At 42.1% G+C, this 19,955-nt stretch overlaps 1 protein-coding gene across 33 annotated transcripts in view; it reads left to right on the forward strand.

Annotated features, from left to right (window-relative positions):
- Hdac9 (histone deacetylase 9) overlaps positions 1 to 19,955 on the forward strand; it is an 834,213-nt gene that overhangs the window by 497,824 nt on the left and 316,434 nt on the right. For 24 of the 33 annotated variants that reach the window (XM_075948414.1, XM_075948415.1, XM_075948419.1 and 21 more), the window contains 2 exons: positions 8,526 to 8,657; positions 13,403 to 13,518. In XM_075948414.1, coding sequence (XP_075804529.1) covers positions 8,526 to 8,657; positions 13,403 to 13,518 — 248 coding nt within the window. The remainder of the gene's footprint in view (positions 1 to 8,525; positions 8,658 to 13,402; positions 13,519 to 19,955) is intronic. The other 9 variants (XM_075948435.1, XM_075948434.1, XM_075948433.1 and 6 more) reach the window with 1 other exon arrangement.

The following is a 19,955-nucleotide window of genomic DNA, read 5'->3' on the forward strand; positions in this document are numbered from 1 at the left end:
GCCTGTTGTGGACCTAGGTTGATCCTTCTGAGGTGCCCTGCAGACATTTGGCATTAAATCCTCGTGATTTTATTCTTTCCCTGCTACTCCCAAAGCCACACACGCTGACCACGGTGCTTGCACTGCCCCCACCTCCTCCCTCTCCTCTTGTCCAGGTGATAGATTTTCTTCACCTCATTTTTTTCCATTAAGAACTGATCGCCCTCCTCAACCTTCATTTTTCCTTCTAAAATCCCAGGATAAACTTTGCACAGAATAAATGCTCAATAAACATTTGATGAGAGGGTTACATGACTCTTGTTGTCTGATATTAACTACTCATGAAGAAACGGTGAAACTAATTAAAGCCAGCCAAATAGAAATCTCAGTGGCATTCAGGTTTTTTTCTACCCCTAAGAAAAGCACAGCATTTAAACCACCTGAAATAGAAGAACCGTTAGAAAAACAATGTCGTTCTTTGAGCCCCTGCAGTATATAAACTTGGCAAAAATCTGTTCAAACCACATCTCTAATTAAAACGTTTAGCTGCCAAATAATGTTTTCCGGTTAAAGCCACATTAGTATTATGGGGTGCTTGGCACGTGATAGCACAGACTTCCACTTTGCTGTTGGGTTTCTCGTGGGAAATCCTGTGAAGAAGCATGCCGCCTGCCCGTTGTTGGTTTTTACCTTAGAAAGGCAAAGTGCCGGAGATTCTGAATGGCTCTCTTCTTAAACAAGAGATATCAGTTCAATGTTTTTCCTCGGTGTCTTGTTGAGTTATATGGGGGCACGATTATACCTGTTAAATTGATTTACCAGATGGAATGTTGTATTTTATATTTAGCTGATTAAATTGTAAGAGACTGGAATTATGTCATATACCATAAAGATCTTATATAAGAGCAAAAACAATTTTAATTAACTATATTTTAAGACTAATTAGAGATTTCAGCCGACTCTCCCTCCTTTTTTATTTACATTGAAACAGAAAGGGAGATTAAAAATAGGCATCTTGAAAGCTGGGTGTGGGGTGCACACTGTTAGTCCCAACAATCCGAGGGCAGAAGCAGCCAGGTCTCTGTGGGATCAAGACCAGCCTGGTCTACACAGTGAGTTCCAAAACAGCCAGGGCTATGTAGACACCCTGTCTCCAAACAAAACAAAGCAAATTATTTTTAAAAAATGCCGGGTGGTAGTGGCGCACACCTTTGATCCCAGCACTTGCAGGCAGAGGCAGGTGGATCTCAGTGATCTGGAGGCCAGCGTGGTTTACAGAGCTAGTTTCAGGACAACCAGGACTGTTGCACAGAGAAACCCTGTCCCGAAAAACTGAAGAAAAAAGGAACTAGAAATCATGATAAGAGTATGTGGCTTCATAAGTTAATATTTCAGATGGAATCTCTAAGAGGAAAACATAAAATATTGCACTGAAGTTTTGGAAATTGTTTGCTTGTTTTGCTTATTTAATTATTTAAAAGGTGTTATTAGTATTTTAAAGTTAAATTATTCTTAATTTATACTGTATAAATTAAGAATGATTCACAGGATGATTTAAAAGAAAAAATACTTTTTTTCTTTTTGTATTATTTTGTGGATAAGCAAACATACTAATAAAACAGTTGCTCTTTGTAGAAAATTAAATATTATAAAATAAGTAATAATTTTAAGTAAGTTGTTGCCCTTTTGCTAAGCATTGGATATGTCATTAATGATTCTCCTACTATCCTGGTTTGGTATGTAAAAATAAGACAAAAGGTGCATAGCAGAGTAGACCCAGACCCACCCGGAACCATATTCCACCCTCACCAGACTCGTGAAAGAGAGTCTGCCCTGGAATACCCACTCAGCACCACTGGTTCCTAATGGCTTCTGTACCAGATTACCACAAACCTATGTGGTAAGAGAACACATTGATTATCTACCAGTTATAGATGTCACAGTCTGGACGTCAACAGGACTGTCCACCTGTGTGGAGTCTCCAGCGGCCACCTTTGCCTGCAAAGCTTCTGAAGGCCGCCTGCAGTTTCTGATGTAGACCCCAGCTCAAAGACAGTGTGGTCAGTCTGACTGTTTCTCAAGCTGTATCATCTGACAGGCACTGGCTCTCTTTCATAGTTGGGGAGGGAAACTGAGTGAGAGCGGCAGGTTCACTTTGAGCTGGAGAATCTTCTAGCAAAATTAAAGTCATCTTTCCCTTTAATTCCCCCTTTACTGTGTAGTACAGCATTCGGGCAAGTATCTGAACGCTTCATTTCCTCAGATTCCTCCAACTGCCTCTCTACTGAATGTGTAGACATCCTCTTTACTCTTGTCCCTAAGTAATACGCTACACAAATATCACTGCACCAATTGCACCTCGTCAGTCATTAGGAGTAATTTGAGTTGTAGACAAGTACAAAAACATCTACCTATGTCAGACTTTTAAGTGAAAAGCAAAGTAAATGGGAATGTATTCAAAAATATATAAGTTCTTGAGACAGGACACACAATACATTATTATATGAACAGAATCACTGACATAATTTGATTCTCATTTTCATAACTTTTTACATCCAGACACAAAAGTCATGTTATTAGAGTGTGTTAATCGGTCCTTCTGAAACATCCAGAACACATATGATTTGCATACCCAGAGGAAAGTAGTAAACATTATGAAATGAATACTTCAGAAGATTCACCATGAGTTGTGTTAGTGAGTAGGGCTTACCCACAGATTTTGAAACAGAATACTTCTCTGTTGCGAAGCAGACATTGTTAGGATATTTGCAGTAAGAAGGAGAAAGACATGTGCTATGGGCTGTCTCAGAGTGGAATTCTGTAGGAAACGACACTCGCCTCTTACCACAAGCATGGCTAGTTATCGGAAGTCAGACTTCCCCCAAATGATTTTCAAAGAAATTTTCATATGAATTTCATATCTTAAATGGTTATCATCGGAAATAAACTCTGACTCATAAACATTAAAGATTTATATTATCCAAGCCAGAGAGTTACAAGTGGAGGTTCTTACTGCATAACCCTGAATACCGTTTTCAAAGATCATAATGCTTGTCTAATTATGGAACTCCATTTTGGGGGAAGGTTTCAAGACAGGGTTTCTCTGTGTAGCCTTGGCTCTCCTGGCCCTCACTCTGTAGAGCAGGCGGGCCTTAAACTCCTAGAGATCCACCTGCCTCTGCCTCCTGAGTGTTGGGATTAAAGGTGTGCACCACCACCACCTGGCAGTACTTTTAACTAAGGTAACTTGCATAATTTTCCCAGTCAGGTCTTTCTATGTAACCTTGGGTGGCTCTCAGGCTCTTTGTCCTCCTTCCTGTCTCTCCCCAGCAGTGTGATTACAAGAACGTACCACCATGCCTGCTGATGAAATGTCTCCTGATTCACTAGGTTAGGGAACATGCTGGTCCTCTCCAGTGTCTTTCACGATGGTGTGTATACTGATAAGACATGTACAACACACAGGAGCATAGGAGCGAAGAGCGACCTGGGCAGAAACTACCCCAGGAAACACGATGTCCACACAGGACACACGTGGGGTGCGGGATAGATTATCCCCTTTAGTGACAGAGTGCTGGAAGCATAAGTTCCTAACATGATCTATAGGTAGGGACCATCAAGAAAAGTCCAGAAGCAGGAGAAGTGATGTCCCTAAGCTGACAGATGCCCAGTGTATCTGGAAGAATGCATCATGTCAAAGAAAGGATCCAAAGTTGGCACTGGACACTGACTTTGGCCGGTGATCAGAAAGCTGACATTCCTGGCAGGTGCACTGACTCCTTGAATTTCCTAAATGAAGACTCACTAGCATAAGAGATATTTAGTAATTTAGTGCTTATTCTTGGTTAACAAGCATCCTAATTAATATATTGAAGGTGTTTGTTGAAGATATTTACAAAAGTAATGTTTTTAACTCAATCACACCTTTTTTCTTATTATCACTCCTAATGGATATATTCTGCATCCTATGATGCATGCAATATTGAATATTTATGCCAAAATTGTTAGTGTAAAGAGCATTCATAAGCTAGGACTAAACGTTAATTGAGAGATGGTGCACCAGATGTGAATTCTGTCTTTTCCTCCAGAAAACTTAGACACAAGTCCCAGCATCCTCATGGTGATTCACATCGTCTGTAACTCCAGTTCCAAGGGCCTGGTTCCTTCTTCTGACCTCTGTGGGCCAGTCATTCACGGTGGTGCACAGATAAACATGCAGGCAAAACACCTGTACATATAAAATAAAATAATCTCTTAGTTTCCTAAAATTGAGCTGAGCTAAAATGCACATAGTAGGTAATAATTCTCAATGGGTAGTGTTATATTTAAGTAGAATGTATAGTTTACAAAACAGGGAAAGAAAATATGTGTTCTGTTACTAATAAATTTACTTTAAATAGTAGTGAAAGTCTAGAATTTGATTATTGTTTTTATTGTTTTTTATTTAACTTATTTATGTATTTTACATCCTGACCACATTTTATTAGATAGAGTTGCGTTAAGCTCCAGAGTCAACCGGTTGTAGGCATGTATCCCTCTTCCTGTACTTTTATCTTCTTGGTTGTATTTTATATCAGGATAATTTCCTTACTCTTATAAGGGCCACACGAGGCATTCAGAAAGACCCACTGTGATGAACAGTGTTGTTACTGGGCTTTCATAGATGACCAGATAATTGACTGAGTTCATCTACTCTTCCGTGATTACAGTTAGCACATGAACGTTAGCCCTAGAGTTTGTGTCTGGTCTGCTTGTGTCAGAGGCCTGCACACATCCACAGATTCCCTGGGAGTTGTGTGCCTATGGTACTCTTGCAAATCATGGTTTTCTCTAAGTCATCCTTAAACACCCTGTCACACACACCCGTTTCCTAGTGTTGCCAAGCCTCAGCCTGGCAGCTATGCGGGGATTCCTAGCTGTTAACCTATGGCTTCTAGGACTGAACTTTACTACTAAATTCCTGATTTTGATTCTTAGACGCAGCCTCCCTGAGTATATTCTGCACCACTGAGTAGAAGAATGAGGATTTAAAACACCTTTAAGTCATGAAACTCTGTTCAGTTGTGTGTGCTGACTCTTCTCTAAAAGGAGATGAAAAAAAGACTGTATTGTAAATCCATTCTGCAGAGCTCCTCTGTTTCCCACCCAGGACCTTGAACATTGCTTGTGGTGCAAAGTTTCCTCTTAGCCAACATTCACGCTAATGTCTTCAGTTTGTTCACTGAGATGTAGAGGACAGCTGTGAAGCAAAGTTGAAAGGTGATTAGTGCAGCTAGCCATGCTGTGTAGCCATCAGCTACGTCCATAGGGAAGCAGATCTCCAAAATTAGTCATCTCCTCTGACCTTGGAGGATTAGCAAGTGAGTAGCATGGAAATCCTTAGCCTTTAGGGAGCTCAGAGCGTTGAAAGTGAAAGTAGCTCTAAGGGGAAAGTAGCAGGTCATCAATCCTCCGGTCTACCTGTTCTACCAGTTTTGGACAGAGTGTGGAGACTTCTCTGGAGACTTGCCTGGAGCTGCCTGCCACTAAATGCGCATGCTTAACCCTGAGATACTCTCCCTGGTGACTTAAAGTACTGAGAGCCAGACAGAAGCTTTTGCTAGGACCACGGAATAGACCTTTCCTCATGAAGATTGTGTTACAGTTTTTTTCAAAAATAAGTTTATGTTGCAGTTTCTAGTGTATCCATGATTTCTAGTTTTTGGAAACTCAGGTATTTTCTAGATTTACAAAGGTGTCAAATCTCCTTCTGAAACTTGATAATTGTGTCCTTCTATACATCTTCTCCAACCAAAAGAAGAAGTTGGCTAGGCTTGCTTTCTTTATAAATATCAGTGGTATTTGTACAATTCCCCTTGTGTGAAATTTGAGGGGTCTGACCTAGCAGAACAGACAGTGGAATCCTGAAACCAGAGGCTCAGGAGGACAGAGGAGGATGAGGCCACAGATCCAAAAGCACAGCACGGTAGGGGGGACATCTGTGGGTGTTCCTACATAAAGAGTGACTATAATTAATAGTGTTGTATTGTATAGTTCAGAATTGCTAGCAGAGAGGATTTGGAACATTCTCATCCCAATGAAACCATGTGCTTGAGATGAGGGGTGACTGAATCTTTCTGAATTGATGAATATGTAACATGTAAAGGTCCAAAATCATCATACTCTTCTCTGTAAGTGCAGTTATATATAACCTGTCAATAATAAAAAAAACTTAGAAATATTGATAGCATTAGGATATTTAAGGAAGAATTTTCAAAAATAAATTTTCAAGGGCTCCCTGTAACACTCGTCAACTTTTGGCAATCTCTCCTTTCTTGCCCAACTTTTCCACACCCTCTCTGATTGTCTTCCACAGTCCTTACCATTGCCTTTACTCACCCCATAGTGGTGCGGTTACTGACAGCCACCACTTACTAATGGCCCCTGCTTGGAGCTTCTTACACTACTGACCGTTGGGCTGAGATGGTTCCTCATCATGAAGAGAACCCTGTGCATTGTGAGAAACTGGACATACCCATACCTTCTGACACTAGTGCTGGTAATGACCAACGATGTCTCAAACATTGCCAGGCATATCTTCTCTGGTTTAGAATCAATGTATTATCTTATACGAGATATTATTTCATTCAAATCTCTATTAATTGCAACTTATAAAGGAGTCTCTTGATCAGAGTTGAGTTGATGATGCCAAGGAAGTGATGAATAAAAGGGAGAAGGGCTGATGGAACTTATTGTCATCAGCAGTATTGTTGATTGGCAATACTGTTTGCAAGGAAGGGATCAGGGTAAAGGGTCGTGGAGATACCCAGAAAATGGCAAGAGCAAGAAGACATTCATTCACAGGGCTGAAGGAGAGGGGATGGTTGATTCTTAGCTCTAAAGTCATGGATCAGTGACAGTCAGGGAGGAAGGGAGGGCAGGATCATCAATGCTGAGACCACTGTCCCCCTCCACAGCCTCATGAAGGGACAAGCTAGCGCTTTTGTTCCCTCTTGACAGCCAGTGTTTAATCCATTAGGTTTCACCAAAAATTGTGAATAATGAAATCTCATTGTTTTTCTGAGTATGTCCTAAGCAAAACAGAAAGGGTGCCGGTACAGTAATATTGAGGACTCACAGTCCCTCGTTTCTATAATGTCAATATTGTCAAGCACAATATGAATAACAACACAAAATAAAAGAGCATGCTTTATTTTTATAACTGAGAAATGCAGTCGTCCCAGTTTAAGTTAACAGCTACAGGGAAGAGAACAAGAGAACAGGGAAGTATGGACCTTTCATGTCTCACAGGGGTGTGGGAGTGCTCTGAATTTAGAGGAGAGGTTTTCAGTGATCAGAAAGTTCTGGAACATGGTGTCTCCTGTGGGTGATCACCAGCACTTTACGGAAGCCATCTTCTAATTTTTATGATGTTTCAGTGTAAGGAAAGAGGAGTGCCTAGCAAGGTTAGCATAGGGCAGGGTGCTTGGACACAGGCCTGGCTTCATCCCATCACCCCACAAGGCCGGGCAAGTCACCCACCCTCTGTAGTTTAACTTTCTCATCAGCACTACAACGTTATAGATAAAGTATATGCCGTACGCATGTTTTAAGTATGTATGAGTAAGTTAGTATTGATAAAGCACTTAGGGTCATATTGCAATATAGAAACTAACATAAGATGTTAGTTATCATCAGAAACAGCCTTGTGATTATATCACCACCTCCATCATCACAGATAATGTACTTCGACTGCACAAAGATGAGCCCAATGGTTCCATTCTTCCAACATAATTATGTAAAAATATAATAAATGATAACCATATAGATTCGTTATTTGTAATAATGTAGCCAAAGACATAGCAATGTGCAAATGGGTAATGTGAGCTTGTGTTTTCGAACATATGCCCTACCTCCAAACTTTCAATTCCACTTTGGTCAGCTTCCTTTTTCCTGCCTGAGTACTGGGGGCAGGGAAAGGGTTACTGGCGGGGACTCTAGGTCACGAGTTCATCTTGTGTTACTGTGTCGAGTGTGTTTTCCCAGAGTTTTAGGTTAGAAGCTACTGACAAGGAAATACCTCAGGAGTCAGAATCAGGCATAAATTATGCTCCGTGGAGGTGTCTTCTTTTTGCCAGGGTCAGGTCAGAGTCTCCAACCTCACATTAAGTTACTGTTTTAGTGGTCATTGAATTTCAGGCTTGAGAGAATGCGGAGGCCAGCCAGAGACATCTAATAAATCTTATTCAGACCTACCCGTAATTAGTGATTAAACCTCCCATTAACAATTATGGTTGTGCTAGATACAAGTTGAGTAGAAGAGTAATTTCTGCTTCCATTTCACGTTCACGTTGAGAAGTGTGAAACTTACTTTATAAAATGATTGTTATATTTGTCTGTTTGATGAATTCAGAATCAACACCTTATTTATGTGGTTGGATTTTTTTAATTTGAGAAGAATGGACCAGGAGAAGATAGTCTTTCTTATTTTTTTTTAAGTTTAGACACAGGAGCAACTGGCTCTCTATTTTTTAATTTTTATCTATTTTCTTTGTCTCAATTCCCAGCCTCAGAGCCCAACTTGAAGGTGCGCTCCAGGTTAAAACAGAAAGTGGCAGAGAGGAGAAGCAGCCCCTTACTCAGGCGGAAGGATGGAAATGTTGTCACTTCATTCAAGAAGAGAGTGTTTGAGGTGACAGGTAATTAAGAGCTGGGCAGTCACACTAACGCTTGCGGGGCAGAGCACTTTTCTAAGTTTAGGATAAATATGCCTGTTCATTAATAAAACTTATTGTGAAAAGTTTGTCTTGAAAGGCAGTTTCTTTGAAAGCTCACCAGCAGTTCAGTCAACCTTTCTATGCGTTCACCAGTGGCATAGTGCAGGAAATTAAAGGGGGAGAAACCACTGCTGTGTCAGTCAAAGCACAGCTATGCATACCAGCGCTTGCCCTGTGCTTTTTAGAAAGGGGAAATCCACTGGGGAGATGCCCACCAGTAGACAACAGCTTTTAATGAAATCCGACCAGAAATGTGCAGAGGGAGGTTCAAGAGGAGCTTGTCCCTCCCCTACTCAGACATGAAGGTAGGAAATACATCTGGGAAAATTAAACTATGTGGAACACCAAAACCTTGACTTTTCAACAAATTTACAGAACTCATAAATGACTTTATGTGTTTACTGGTGACTTGGGACTCATGGCAGGAGGGGGAAGTGCTGCCTTTTATGGGGAAAAGACAGTCATTTTCACCGGTCTCAAATGCAAGAGTTCATTAGAAGTGGGGTGAACACGTTAGGAAATTCAACCTGATGTCTTACAAACCCCCTCGCCTTGTTGTACCTGTTTTGAAATTAGAGAAGTCCCTAAGACTACAAGAACCCAAAAGGCCAACCACAGTGATGCTGGCTGCTGCTTCCTAAGACACGGAACCCTGAAGGGCTACACAGGATAAGACCAACTGATGTTTCCTGGGGACTCAGAGCAGTGCTGTGTGCCTGGGCAAAGTGCAGGGAAAGAGAGGGAAAGAGGTCTGGGTGGAACTTTGTCCTCCTTCCTGAGAAGCCTGTGACTATAGCAGATGGTGTTGGTGTTCTCAGATCAGACCTCACCCTCCGTGTGTTTTTAAAAACTGTGACGTATTTTATTTCAGTTTGTAAAACACACCTCGGTCTTCTCTCTATTCCCAGTAGATAGGTACTGTTATGTAAAAACAGTCTTAGCGGTTATATTTTTAAAACTTTTTCCTTAGGGGAGATGAGAAATTTGGAAGAAATGAACAGTAACTTATTTTTAATATTTATATAATCACAAATTTATAGTAATTAAATTCTAAGTTTTAATGAATAGATTTTTTCCCTTAATTTTATGGGATAAAAATTAGGAGGCATTAGTTTTCATCCCATGAAAGAAATGAAGTGTCCCTGCCTTGTGTGGTTGCTGCTTTCATACACTTCCAGCCTGTGAGCTAGTCCCAGCAGAGCCTCTATGAACTTTTTGTTTGTTACTTCTTATTCTAAATGAGTATTTTGCACTGAATCTAACTGTATGTGGAAGACCTGACCTTCAGCACACGGGTGTCTGCCCTGGTGCCCTTCCCGTTTCTCAGTGGACTTCCATCTAATTTGGATGTGGCGATAGTAAATGTTCTTAGTGCCCAGCTGGAGGCTGCCACAGTGCTGTAGCTCTTACACTGGCATTTCTGCTACTCTCTTCTCTACCTTCTTTTCTTTGAAGCGTCTGCTCCTTTTTTCTTTTTCTCCTCCTCATAAGTAATATGTAAGAGCAAATTGCCACTTCACGCATTTTCAAATTCAAGTTTTTTTCTGCCGCTCTTCCTCCAGGAAGTTGTCTTCTTTGAAAATGCTGTGCTCTGGCTCAGTCTGGTGCCTGCTTTGGTCTTTCCTCTCCTCTGGTGCTCCATGTTCACCAGATAGTTATTATTCCCCAAGTGCAGGTCCAAGGTCATTCCTTCTTCCAGTTTTCCCAGTTCGTCCATGAAAGCATTCGCTGCTTGTTCTCAGTTCCCCACCAGTTGGTGAGGTGGCGTCCTGTTACTATAGCTGATACGCTGCAACCACAGGGGTCTCTAGACAACAAAACACCTTTTATGATAGCACACTAAGTAAGATCATTTAAGATGGTAAAGACAGAAGAATGTTTAAGAATGTAGTGTTTTTAAAAATGTGGGGATGAAATATTGGTGAGAAGTCATAGCCATCCTGGTAATGTCAGAGTCAGGAAAAGAAGTGTCTCTAAGAATTTTTAAGTGCATTAAAAAATAAAATAAAATAAAGTCATGTGTCTATAGTAATGCGTGTCTGTTGCATTACTACATTACACATAGTAACGCGTGTCTGTTGCATTGCTACACTACACGTACTAATGCCTGTCTGTTGCATTACTACACTACACGTACTAATGCCTGTCTGTTGCATTGCTACACTACACGTACTAATGCCTGTCTGTTGCATTGCTACATTACATTTATAATGCAAGCACTAGGGTGACAGAGAGAGGAGGTCAAGAGTTTGAGCCCTCCCAGATTGGATGGTGTGACCCTGTTTCAAAGAAAAATATACAGAAAGAGAGAAAGAAGATACATTTTACAAGGCAGTGTTGGAAACATCCAGATTAATCACAATGTTATCATAATATATGGACACAAAGGCATTGATCATATAGGACAGAACATTTTGTGGTACCAATAATTTGCTCAAATGCCATAATAAACCAGTGTCAGCACCAGAATTCATTCACCAATCCCCCATCCTCCTAATTGCACCATGCTTTAGATAAAGCAACATTTAGGGCAGAGAGTTGACAGCTGAAAGTTATTTTGATGGAGGTCAAGAAAATACTGTTTGGAACGTGTGGGCCCCTGATCAATGGGGGCAGATGGCACATAACTAAATTTCCAGGTAGGATTAGTGAGGCCAGTGAGTGCAGTCGGCAGTAGACATAGAGTGTGCAAAGCAGTGTGGAAAGTGTGTGTTTGTGCGGAGATGAGAGCAGAAAGGGCAAGTGGGAGAAAAATTTTAAAGAAATCTTTAGAGATTACTCTGGAGACTCTGAACAGTAAGAGTTTATGCCACAGTTTAAGAAAAGGTAATCAGTAATTAGTCTGGAATGGCAGTCGTCAGACATGTATGAGATTCCATGAAGAGGGAGATGAAAGGCTGGTGGCTCGGGAGAACGAATACGGACGACTCTGAGGATGGGGTAGCATGCAAGCACAGCAGGAAACACTGCATATTAAAATATGATGTGATCTCTACACATGTATTTGAGGATTAAACATACCCAGAATTCTGTCCTGGAGAGATGGCAACAGTGGTTATAAGAGGACTTGCTGCTCTTCTAGAGGATTCCTGAGTTTTCTCACCCTTTGGTGCAGTTTACAACTGCCTGTAATGCCAGCTTTGGGGGGGGGCTGACTCCTTCTTCTGGCCTCTCTAGGGACTTACACACACACATACACACACACACACACACACACACACAAAGTAAAAATAAAATAAATTGTTGAAAAATCCAACATTTCAAAGGAAGTCAGACTAGAAGTTTGAGCTTTACACAAGAAATACTCCATCCGTGAAAGCAGTGTGCCCGAAGATAGGATTCAGCATCAGAGGAGACACTGAGACAGTACGGTTGCAAACTTAGTGCATGTCTGTGTGCAGAGACTTATGGGAGGGAAAGGAATCCTGGGCATAGAGGAAGGCGTGCACATCTGGGAATGCTTCGTCAAAGCGGTCAGCTTTGGTGGTGTTTGAAAGAAGGGGTGCCGTTGTCTGAGTAAACCATGGCAGGAGAGAACGGGGGGACAGTCCCAAGAGTAGGACCATCTCAGTCTAGAACCACATATGGAGCAGGGAAAGGGTACGGTAGGATTATGGGTAAAAATAAATGTGCTGTCACTGGGAGAGGGAAAGGAATGAAAACCACGGGTTTGAAGAGTTTAAGAAGAGTTCCAGCAGCGGAGTGTAGTCATGGCTGGAAGGAAAATGCGCAGGGGGGAATGAGGTCCCATCTCTCAGTCCCTGAGGAGTGAGAGACCACGCCATTGAGCAGAGCGGGGTTAGCAGGGTTAGCACAGCGTGGATGAGGCGCTTAACAAACCCCAAAAGTGACTGCAGAGGGTGGCCAGGATAGTTTCCCATGTTCAATACAATAATTTGGGCAGCTCGACTTTTAGAAATTGGAATTTTCAGTTTTTAATTAGATGTTTTTAAAACACATTAGTTTCTTTACATGTTGGGGTCCATATGAATTTTTTATCTGAAGATTATCAAGTAGTCTATATTGTTTTCAAATTTTTGCCAAAAGAAATTTCTTATTCATTGGTATTTAAATATGTACACTACTAAATTGGCAACATTTCATCTTCCAGAAATTCAATGGGGGTAAATTTAAAGTCACCTGACATTTTATAAGGTCATCAATGAAATATATAGACTTTTAGTTTCTATTTTTTTTCCTCAAACAATTGGACTGACATGTACTATAATAAGATATACTCTTAGTGTATCAAGTGAAGATCAGTATATAGTTCAGCATCAGGACCACTTGCCCTGGATTTCTCCGACGTGTTGGCAGCTTGCTTTTACTTACGCCATGTGCAGATGTATTATCTCTATCACTGTATGCTGTTACGATAGCATTAAAGCAAGGGAAAGACTGTGCCTCTCTTGTTTCCCCTTTTCCGTGTTGGCTTCTGTGACCTTTAATAGCTCTGTACCTTTGATAGCAACCGTCAATACCGTATAGCACTTCTGACAGTTCAAAACGAAGTGGGGAGATAGGAGACTTTAGAAACAGTCCAAACATCCTCGCTTCTTATCCTCGCCTGTCATTCACACACCCTGTCTGGCACTACGTATATAGCCAGCAGAGCTGATCTTTGTGTGTTGTTCACAAATGCATGTGTGTTTCCCCATGTTTTTCAGAGTCCTCGGTCAGTAGCAGCTCTCCAGGGTCTGGTCCTAGTTCACCAAACAATGGGCCCGCCGGAAATGTCCCTGAAAATGAGGCTTCAGTTATGCCTCCCACGCCTCTCCCTGAGGTAAGGCCCCTCTCCTTCTACTTCTGGAAACTGGTTCTGTGGTAAAGAGTGTTAGTTGTCCAGCCCCCCTCACTTTCAAACATTGCAGATTTATAAACAGAGCCCAAGTATTCCCCACTATGAAGAAAGATTAGCTGTCTTTCTTATGATGCCCCATATCGATGATAGTTTATATGTGGATTTGAATAAACTTGATTATATTTAGAGTTGTTTTGATAACATCCATGCTGGAGAAACACTGCCATGAAAGCCAACATTCCTACTTTCCCAGCTAAGCTTCTTCTGTGTTGCCCAATGAGACACGGATTTGTCGTCCTGCCTGGGTGTTTGTTTTTCTAGTAGGACTGACTACACCTATAAAAATCCAACAAAGTCCATGGAAGCCTCTCACACTAACTGCTAAAGGGTAGGTTTTATTCATTTGACCTGGAGTATAACAGAAAACAATTGATGTCTGTATTATGATTGAGGGAGCTAGAGCTGTACCGAGCAAGCACTTTTTAGTATTTACTACGTGATTGTATTTTGCATATACCCCTTGATTCACGAATAAAAATGGGAACTCCATTACCAAAAGTGACTTAGTATAGAAGATTGTTTTAAAATATTATCATTTGTAATAGTCAGTGACACACGGCACTAAGAAGAAAGTGGCTGTCAGGAGGAGTTACAGTACTTGCTTTATTAGACGGTGCTGAGGTAGCAGTCTGAATAGCCGTGTTAATGGAACTACTCTGAACTTCGTCAGAGACGGAAGCCCTATTTTTTTTTCTTCTATGTGCCATACTGCCTTCTTCCTATTCAAACTCTGTACAGGAGTTGCTGTGTCTTGGTGCTTTGAGACTAAGAGACACTCATCAAATCTGTCATTCATTGGGATGTATCTGTAGTGTTCCTTCCATTGAATTATCCACACTGTGCCAAAACGCTTCTGCCTGCAAGGGAATCGCTGTACTGTCTCCTGACTGAACCCAGTCATTTTGAACAATCGTCCTCACTGGCAGAAATGTCCTCCAGTCAAGAGTTCCATACATGCCACACGCACACACACACACTGTCACACACGTAGACGACTCGTCTTTATGAAATCATTAGGTAGAAATGGAGGTTGTCTCTGAAAATCCCTGGAGTCGCTTTTGCTTTAAAAGATTCAAGGTCTTCACATTGACCTTTGGTTTCTCATAAACTCAAAACGCTCAGGAGAGAAGAACAGGCTGAGTGCTGGGCAAGGAGAAAGCGCTAAGTAAGACGCTCACAGCACCGTGCTGGGATCCCAAGTGTCTAAGCTCACCTCACCCCGACAGTGGCAGATTCCCTGCCTGAGGATTGTCGCCGTGAGTGAGTCTGTGTGGTGTCACCGCAGAAGTCACCGCAGCCTGGCCCTTCATCCCTTGATTACTTTCAGAGCCTGCAGGTGCCTGACAGAGCAGATGTGACTCCTCCTCAGATTAGGACAGCTTCTCCTAAAACTCTACTATTTGCCCGAGAGCATGAGTAGAAAAGATAAAGACCTCCGAAGGCTAACCAACCTCCATCCTTCATGCTAATCTCTAAGGCATCATCAATTTCCTGCTTCTTGCTATCTAGTTACTCTCTACGTATTTTGCATTATGCTCTTCAATAATGATTTGAGCTAGAATATTCTGTGAATACTTGTGGTCCCACATGCAAGCAGGACTTTCAGGTGTCGAGACTGCATCCTCATATCGAGGGACTTTTCTATGACCCCTTAATTATTTACGAGAATAGAACAATTTCATTCAAATAGTAAGTAAATAAGTGTTATATTTCCACTTTCATTTGAACGATGTTCTTCTCACGAACCACACAAACATGTTGGGGTTAGGTTACAATCGCTCCTGGGGCTGTCTGCACTCTTGGGAAATGACAGCCTGTGGCTGGACATTCATCCGTGCAGGTAATGCGCGGAGCGGCGATGTCAATGCGGTGGCTTTGGCTCTTTAGCGCATGCTCACATTTTCTTAGATGCAGAAAGAATTACAGTATCTGTCTGAGCCTGTTTAGTGGAGGGGTGCAGAGGCGTGAGGACAAGCCTGTGGGATCTGATTACATTCAGAGCGGGGACAAACAAAGTGTGGTTTGAGAAAGGCTGGAGAAGACATTCTTAGCTTTTCATTATAAACACATCCATCCACTTCTCTGTTAAAGTGGAATGAAAACCAGGAAGAAACATTACTGGAACCAAATGGCAAAATGGAAGGATTTTCTTTTCTGGCTAATTGGGACCTACTAAACTGTCTAGATTGCTTAACCCTGATGTCATCCATGTATCTATATGTGTGTGTGTGCACAGAGACAGAGAGAATGAAGATTATAAATCAAGGTATTTTATTTATTTCAATCCGTTTTGTATTCAATCTTTTACTCTCACAGACTAGGTTTGGATATCCCAACTTTTCAGCTAACTGTTGAATGTATTCCACCACTGCAAATCTTTCCTCCCACCCACACCAGGCCAAAAAAGAAAAACACAACAAAACAGAAGGAAATGTGATTTAGTGGAGTTTAAAGGGTAGAGGGATTTCTCCAGGTCAGTGGCAGGACACTCACTTCCAGTGCTGGCAAGGGTAGTTCAAAAGCAAGCAGAGACTTACCTCATAATGAATTAATTGTGTGCCTGAAGTGTGCTCCCAAAGGCCAGGCGGGCAGACCTTCATGCACTAATGGGCAGCCTTTCTGTGGCCCAGAAACAAAAATGCGACCCTGATGGCTAACATGTGTTTTCCCGCTGCATCACGTTCACGGAGTTCTGTAGTGTAGGTGAGGAGGCAGCAGAACTTAGGCCGACACTCAGCGAATTAACATGCTGGCTGTGGCCCGCTACCACCTAGAAAAACCAGACACAGGAAAGTGTGTCTTCGAACTCCCTGCATGATTTTCACAGCTACCCTCTAAGATTAATAATAGAATGTAATTTCATAGCAACAGGAAGCTGGAGGGCAAAATTCTTCCCACATTGAGATTCCGAGCCCCTCGGTTGTGTAATGCGTCATTTATAGACTATTCTGCTTTGATCGAATAACACAGGGGGGTAAAAGGAATATTTCAAGTTCACAGTCTGCCTGGGGTACAAAGTCACATTGTGAAAACCTGTCTGGATGGGAAAAGGGAAAAAAAAAACAGAGTTGCGTGTGTCTCTTAATGGTGCCGTCCTTGCCTGGCACACAGAAGGCCCTAGACCAACCCCAGTCACCAAGTTTTTTAAAAAAAAAGCAGCCTGGATGTGCATGGCTCCCTGTTCCATGGCCTGTGTGTGTGCATGGCTCCCTGTTCCGTGGCCTGTAATGAGAAAATAATGTACCTAATTCCTTCAGACCACACATGAATGAGTGGGATTCTATTTGCATCTGCGGCTTAGGACATTGGAAAAGAGACACCCAAAGTTCTTGAATCTGTTTTGTTTTCTATCGTATAAGGTGCGAATCCCACCTGACTGAGATGAGGCAGAGGCAGAACTGGAGGGAGAATGGACTTGGGATCGCAAGGCAGGATGCCCTTGAGCATAGTGGGTGACGTGTCCGGATTCTGTCTGGAGGCTGGGCCTGGGCACTACTACAAAACCAGCTGTTGGCCAAGTTGCCAAACTTGTGTTAACCCTCAGCTTCCCGGTGGGTGAAACGGTGGCAAGACTGGTTCCCGCCCCTTTGTGGAAAAGAGGTCGCACCTTGTGAAATCTGGAACAAGTTCATTTTTGCTATCAGCAGCGCGGACTCCTCAGAGGGGAAACTCACTAAGTTGTGTGTCCTCAGACCAGCAGCTCTCATACGAGAGCTGGTCTCCATCTTCCGTCGGCTCTGACCGCTTCTGTTCCTTTTCTTTCCTCATATTCTCAGTCCCGGAACGCAGACTGCTGGAGCTACTCACTTTACTCCCCTGCAGACGTGGTTGGGCACTCAAACCTCAAGCGTTTGTTTCCAGCTCCCGTCGGAGATGTCTCTAGCCATCTAGCTGCTTGGATTGCTAATGCTGTGGGCCTGTGGGTTCAAATATGCTTCCATGGGTATCAGCACCATGGCGTTAGATCCCGTAGATTTATTTGATAGCTATCTTAGCCGAAGCCAAGCGGCTGCCTTATTTCTAGTTTGACATTAGTGGCCGTGTCTGATGTTATTTTATTTAAAAAATTTTTCCAGCAAAAGCAACTGATTATTTTGAAAAAAAAAAATAATTCTAATACTAAGGCTAAATGTTCTAAGATCCCCGGAGATGCTGTTTGTGTCGCTCCGGCCTCCCATGATTCATCTGCCTGTTGTTTTGTAATAGCTGTCATGGCATTTGCTGCCTTATTTAAGTGGGTACCTCAGAGCGACGGTTCATATGGCAGCAATTAGAGCTCGGCCCCCACTTGGAAAAGAAGTTGTTATGACACAATAATCACATGAGCCAATGTTACAAAGCAAGATCTTTCGTAAAAATAGAAATGCAGAGTTAGAAAGCAAACTCCCAGGCCTCTTAGCAGTCCGGCCGCTCCCCCTGTTTCTCTGGAGGACCCAAGTTCCATTCCCAGCATCCATGTTGGGGGACACACAACCGCTTCCAACCCCAGCTTTGGGAAATCTGATACCTTCTTCTGGTCCCCTCGGGTACCCATACTGATATGTGCATACATGCACACACATATTCATAAATAAAATTTAAATTCCAACCTCCAGTTTTCTCCAGTGGAGTGCCCCTGCATATATCAACTTCGTCCCAAGGCAGGCCTCGTGCCCAGGCATAGTTGGCCAACACAACATAGACTCCATGTTTTCTTCGTGGGCTCTTTGTTGATTTTGTTTTGGCATCTCTTGTCTTGATTTATTTGTTTTGATTTTCATTTGACTTTTTGTTACTTTATTGAGAGAAGAAAGAGAGCGAGAGAGAAAGATCATGACATGGAAAACTTGGGGAAGGCAAAGAAAAATGTAATAAAAATTATTGCTATTATTATCCTCAAAGTTTTATCTCACATTTTATGGTAATATGATCTTCGATGTAAAATGAAAACTTCAAACTTCGAGAGCTTTACTTCCTGGAAATAACTCTTTCTTTACCATGCAGAACTTCTCATATCATTTTTCTGAACAAAGCATAGAAAAGAGATACAATCTTAAAAAATACGGATAAAGCCATTCGCAAACATTAAGTCATTAAGGGCTTTGTAAAAATGTGGCTGTCTTGTTTTTAAACAGTCTACCACTTTAATTCAAAGCCAACTGACACAAGTATGTCTTCCTGTAGCCCATCCTGATAGACATGGATGCTACCTGACGAGATAGTCAGACCGTCTCTGTCTTGGGCTGAAAGATGTTTCCTAGGGAAGGTAGGTGGCTGCATTCACAGCCCACACATGGCAGAGCTCAGATGTGAAATATTCACAATAAACATTTTGTTTTACTCATCCAGGTCTGTATTTCTTTTTCTGGTTCTCTGGCCTATTATAGATAATTTTGAATATTCAGTAAAGTGAGCATTATATGTTCATGTATTCTGTGGGTTTATCAAAAGTAGGCAGGTATTATGTATCTGTTTTCAAGTCACACATACAAGTAATAAAGGCATTTTATGTTTTTCACACACCCTCCCCCTGTCATCTTCCCTCACTCCCTCCTTCCTTTCCTCTTCTTCCTCCCTTTCTATGTTTCTTGCCCGCAGAGCAGTGGCATTTCTGGGGTTTGCCCTGTGTTTTCTCTTACAAAGCGTGTCCTTACAGTTTATGTCTTGTGGATTTTAGAGAACATAGGAGGCACAGCGTCGTGACCTCATCTCACGTCTTGCTTTATCGCTGACCACGTGGTTTAGATCCAGTAGTAGCTGCTGAATGCTTTTGATCACTGTAAAAGCCTGCGGTGCCTGCTGCTCGGATTTCTCTACCCCTTCCTACTCCTTGGCGAGACAGGCTAAGGAGTGTTGTCTTAGCCATCCTGACAGCCTTCATGGGAGATGTTCTGTAAGCTCCCTTGTCCAGGAGAGGAGTCCCTCGGTTCATGGTGTGTGTTGTAGTGATGGTTTATATTTCTGAATGGCGGAAGTGCTATGGCTGTTGCTAAGTTCCCTCCGTTTAGAGCACCAACAGACTTGATTCCATTTCTTTAAGTCAATATTATCTTACTGTCAATAGCTGAGTCTCCTCTGAGGGGCATAGTTTTCAGTCTATGTGTACTTTATGTATCTATAAGACCTTCTTCCAATTGACATTGTAGTGAGGAAAGAAGTTAAATACTATTTTGAAGCATATTACTAAAAGGTGGTTCCCCCCACTTCAGCTCCACGGTTCCTGGTGAATTGCCAGTTACCCATGAAAGCCCGGGATTGCATTAACTTCATCCTTTGTGCCATTCGCGCGTTCTGGCTTTACCGTAGCAGTGGTGGTGATAATAGACTGTCGATGCTCGTTCTCCTTCCTTTCTCTCCGTAACTGACTAGCCGCTGAGGAC

Source organism: Microtus pennsylvanicus, chromosome 14 (assembly GCF_037038515.1).
Source record: "Microtus pennsylvanicus isolate mMicPen1 chromosome 14, mMicPen1.hap1, whole genome shotgun sequence".
Lineage (NCBI taxonomy): Eukaryota > Metazoa > Chordata > Mammalia > Rodentia > Cricetidae > Microtus > Microtus pennsylvanicus.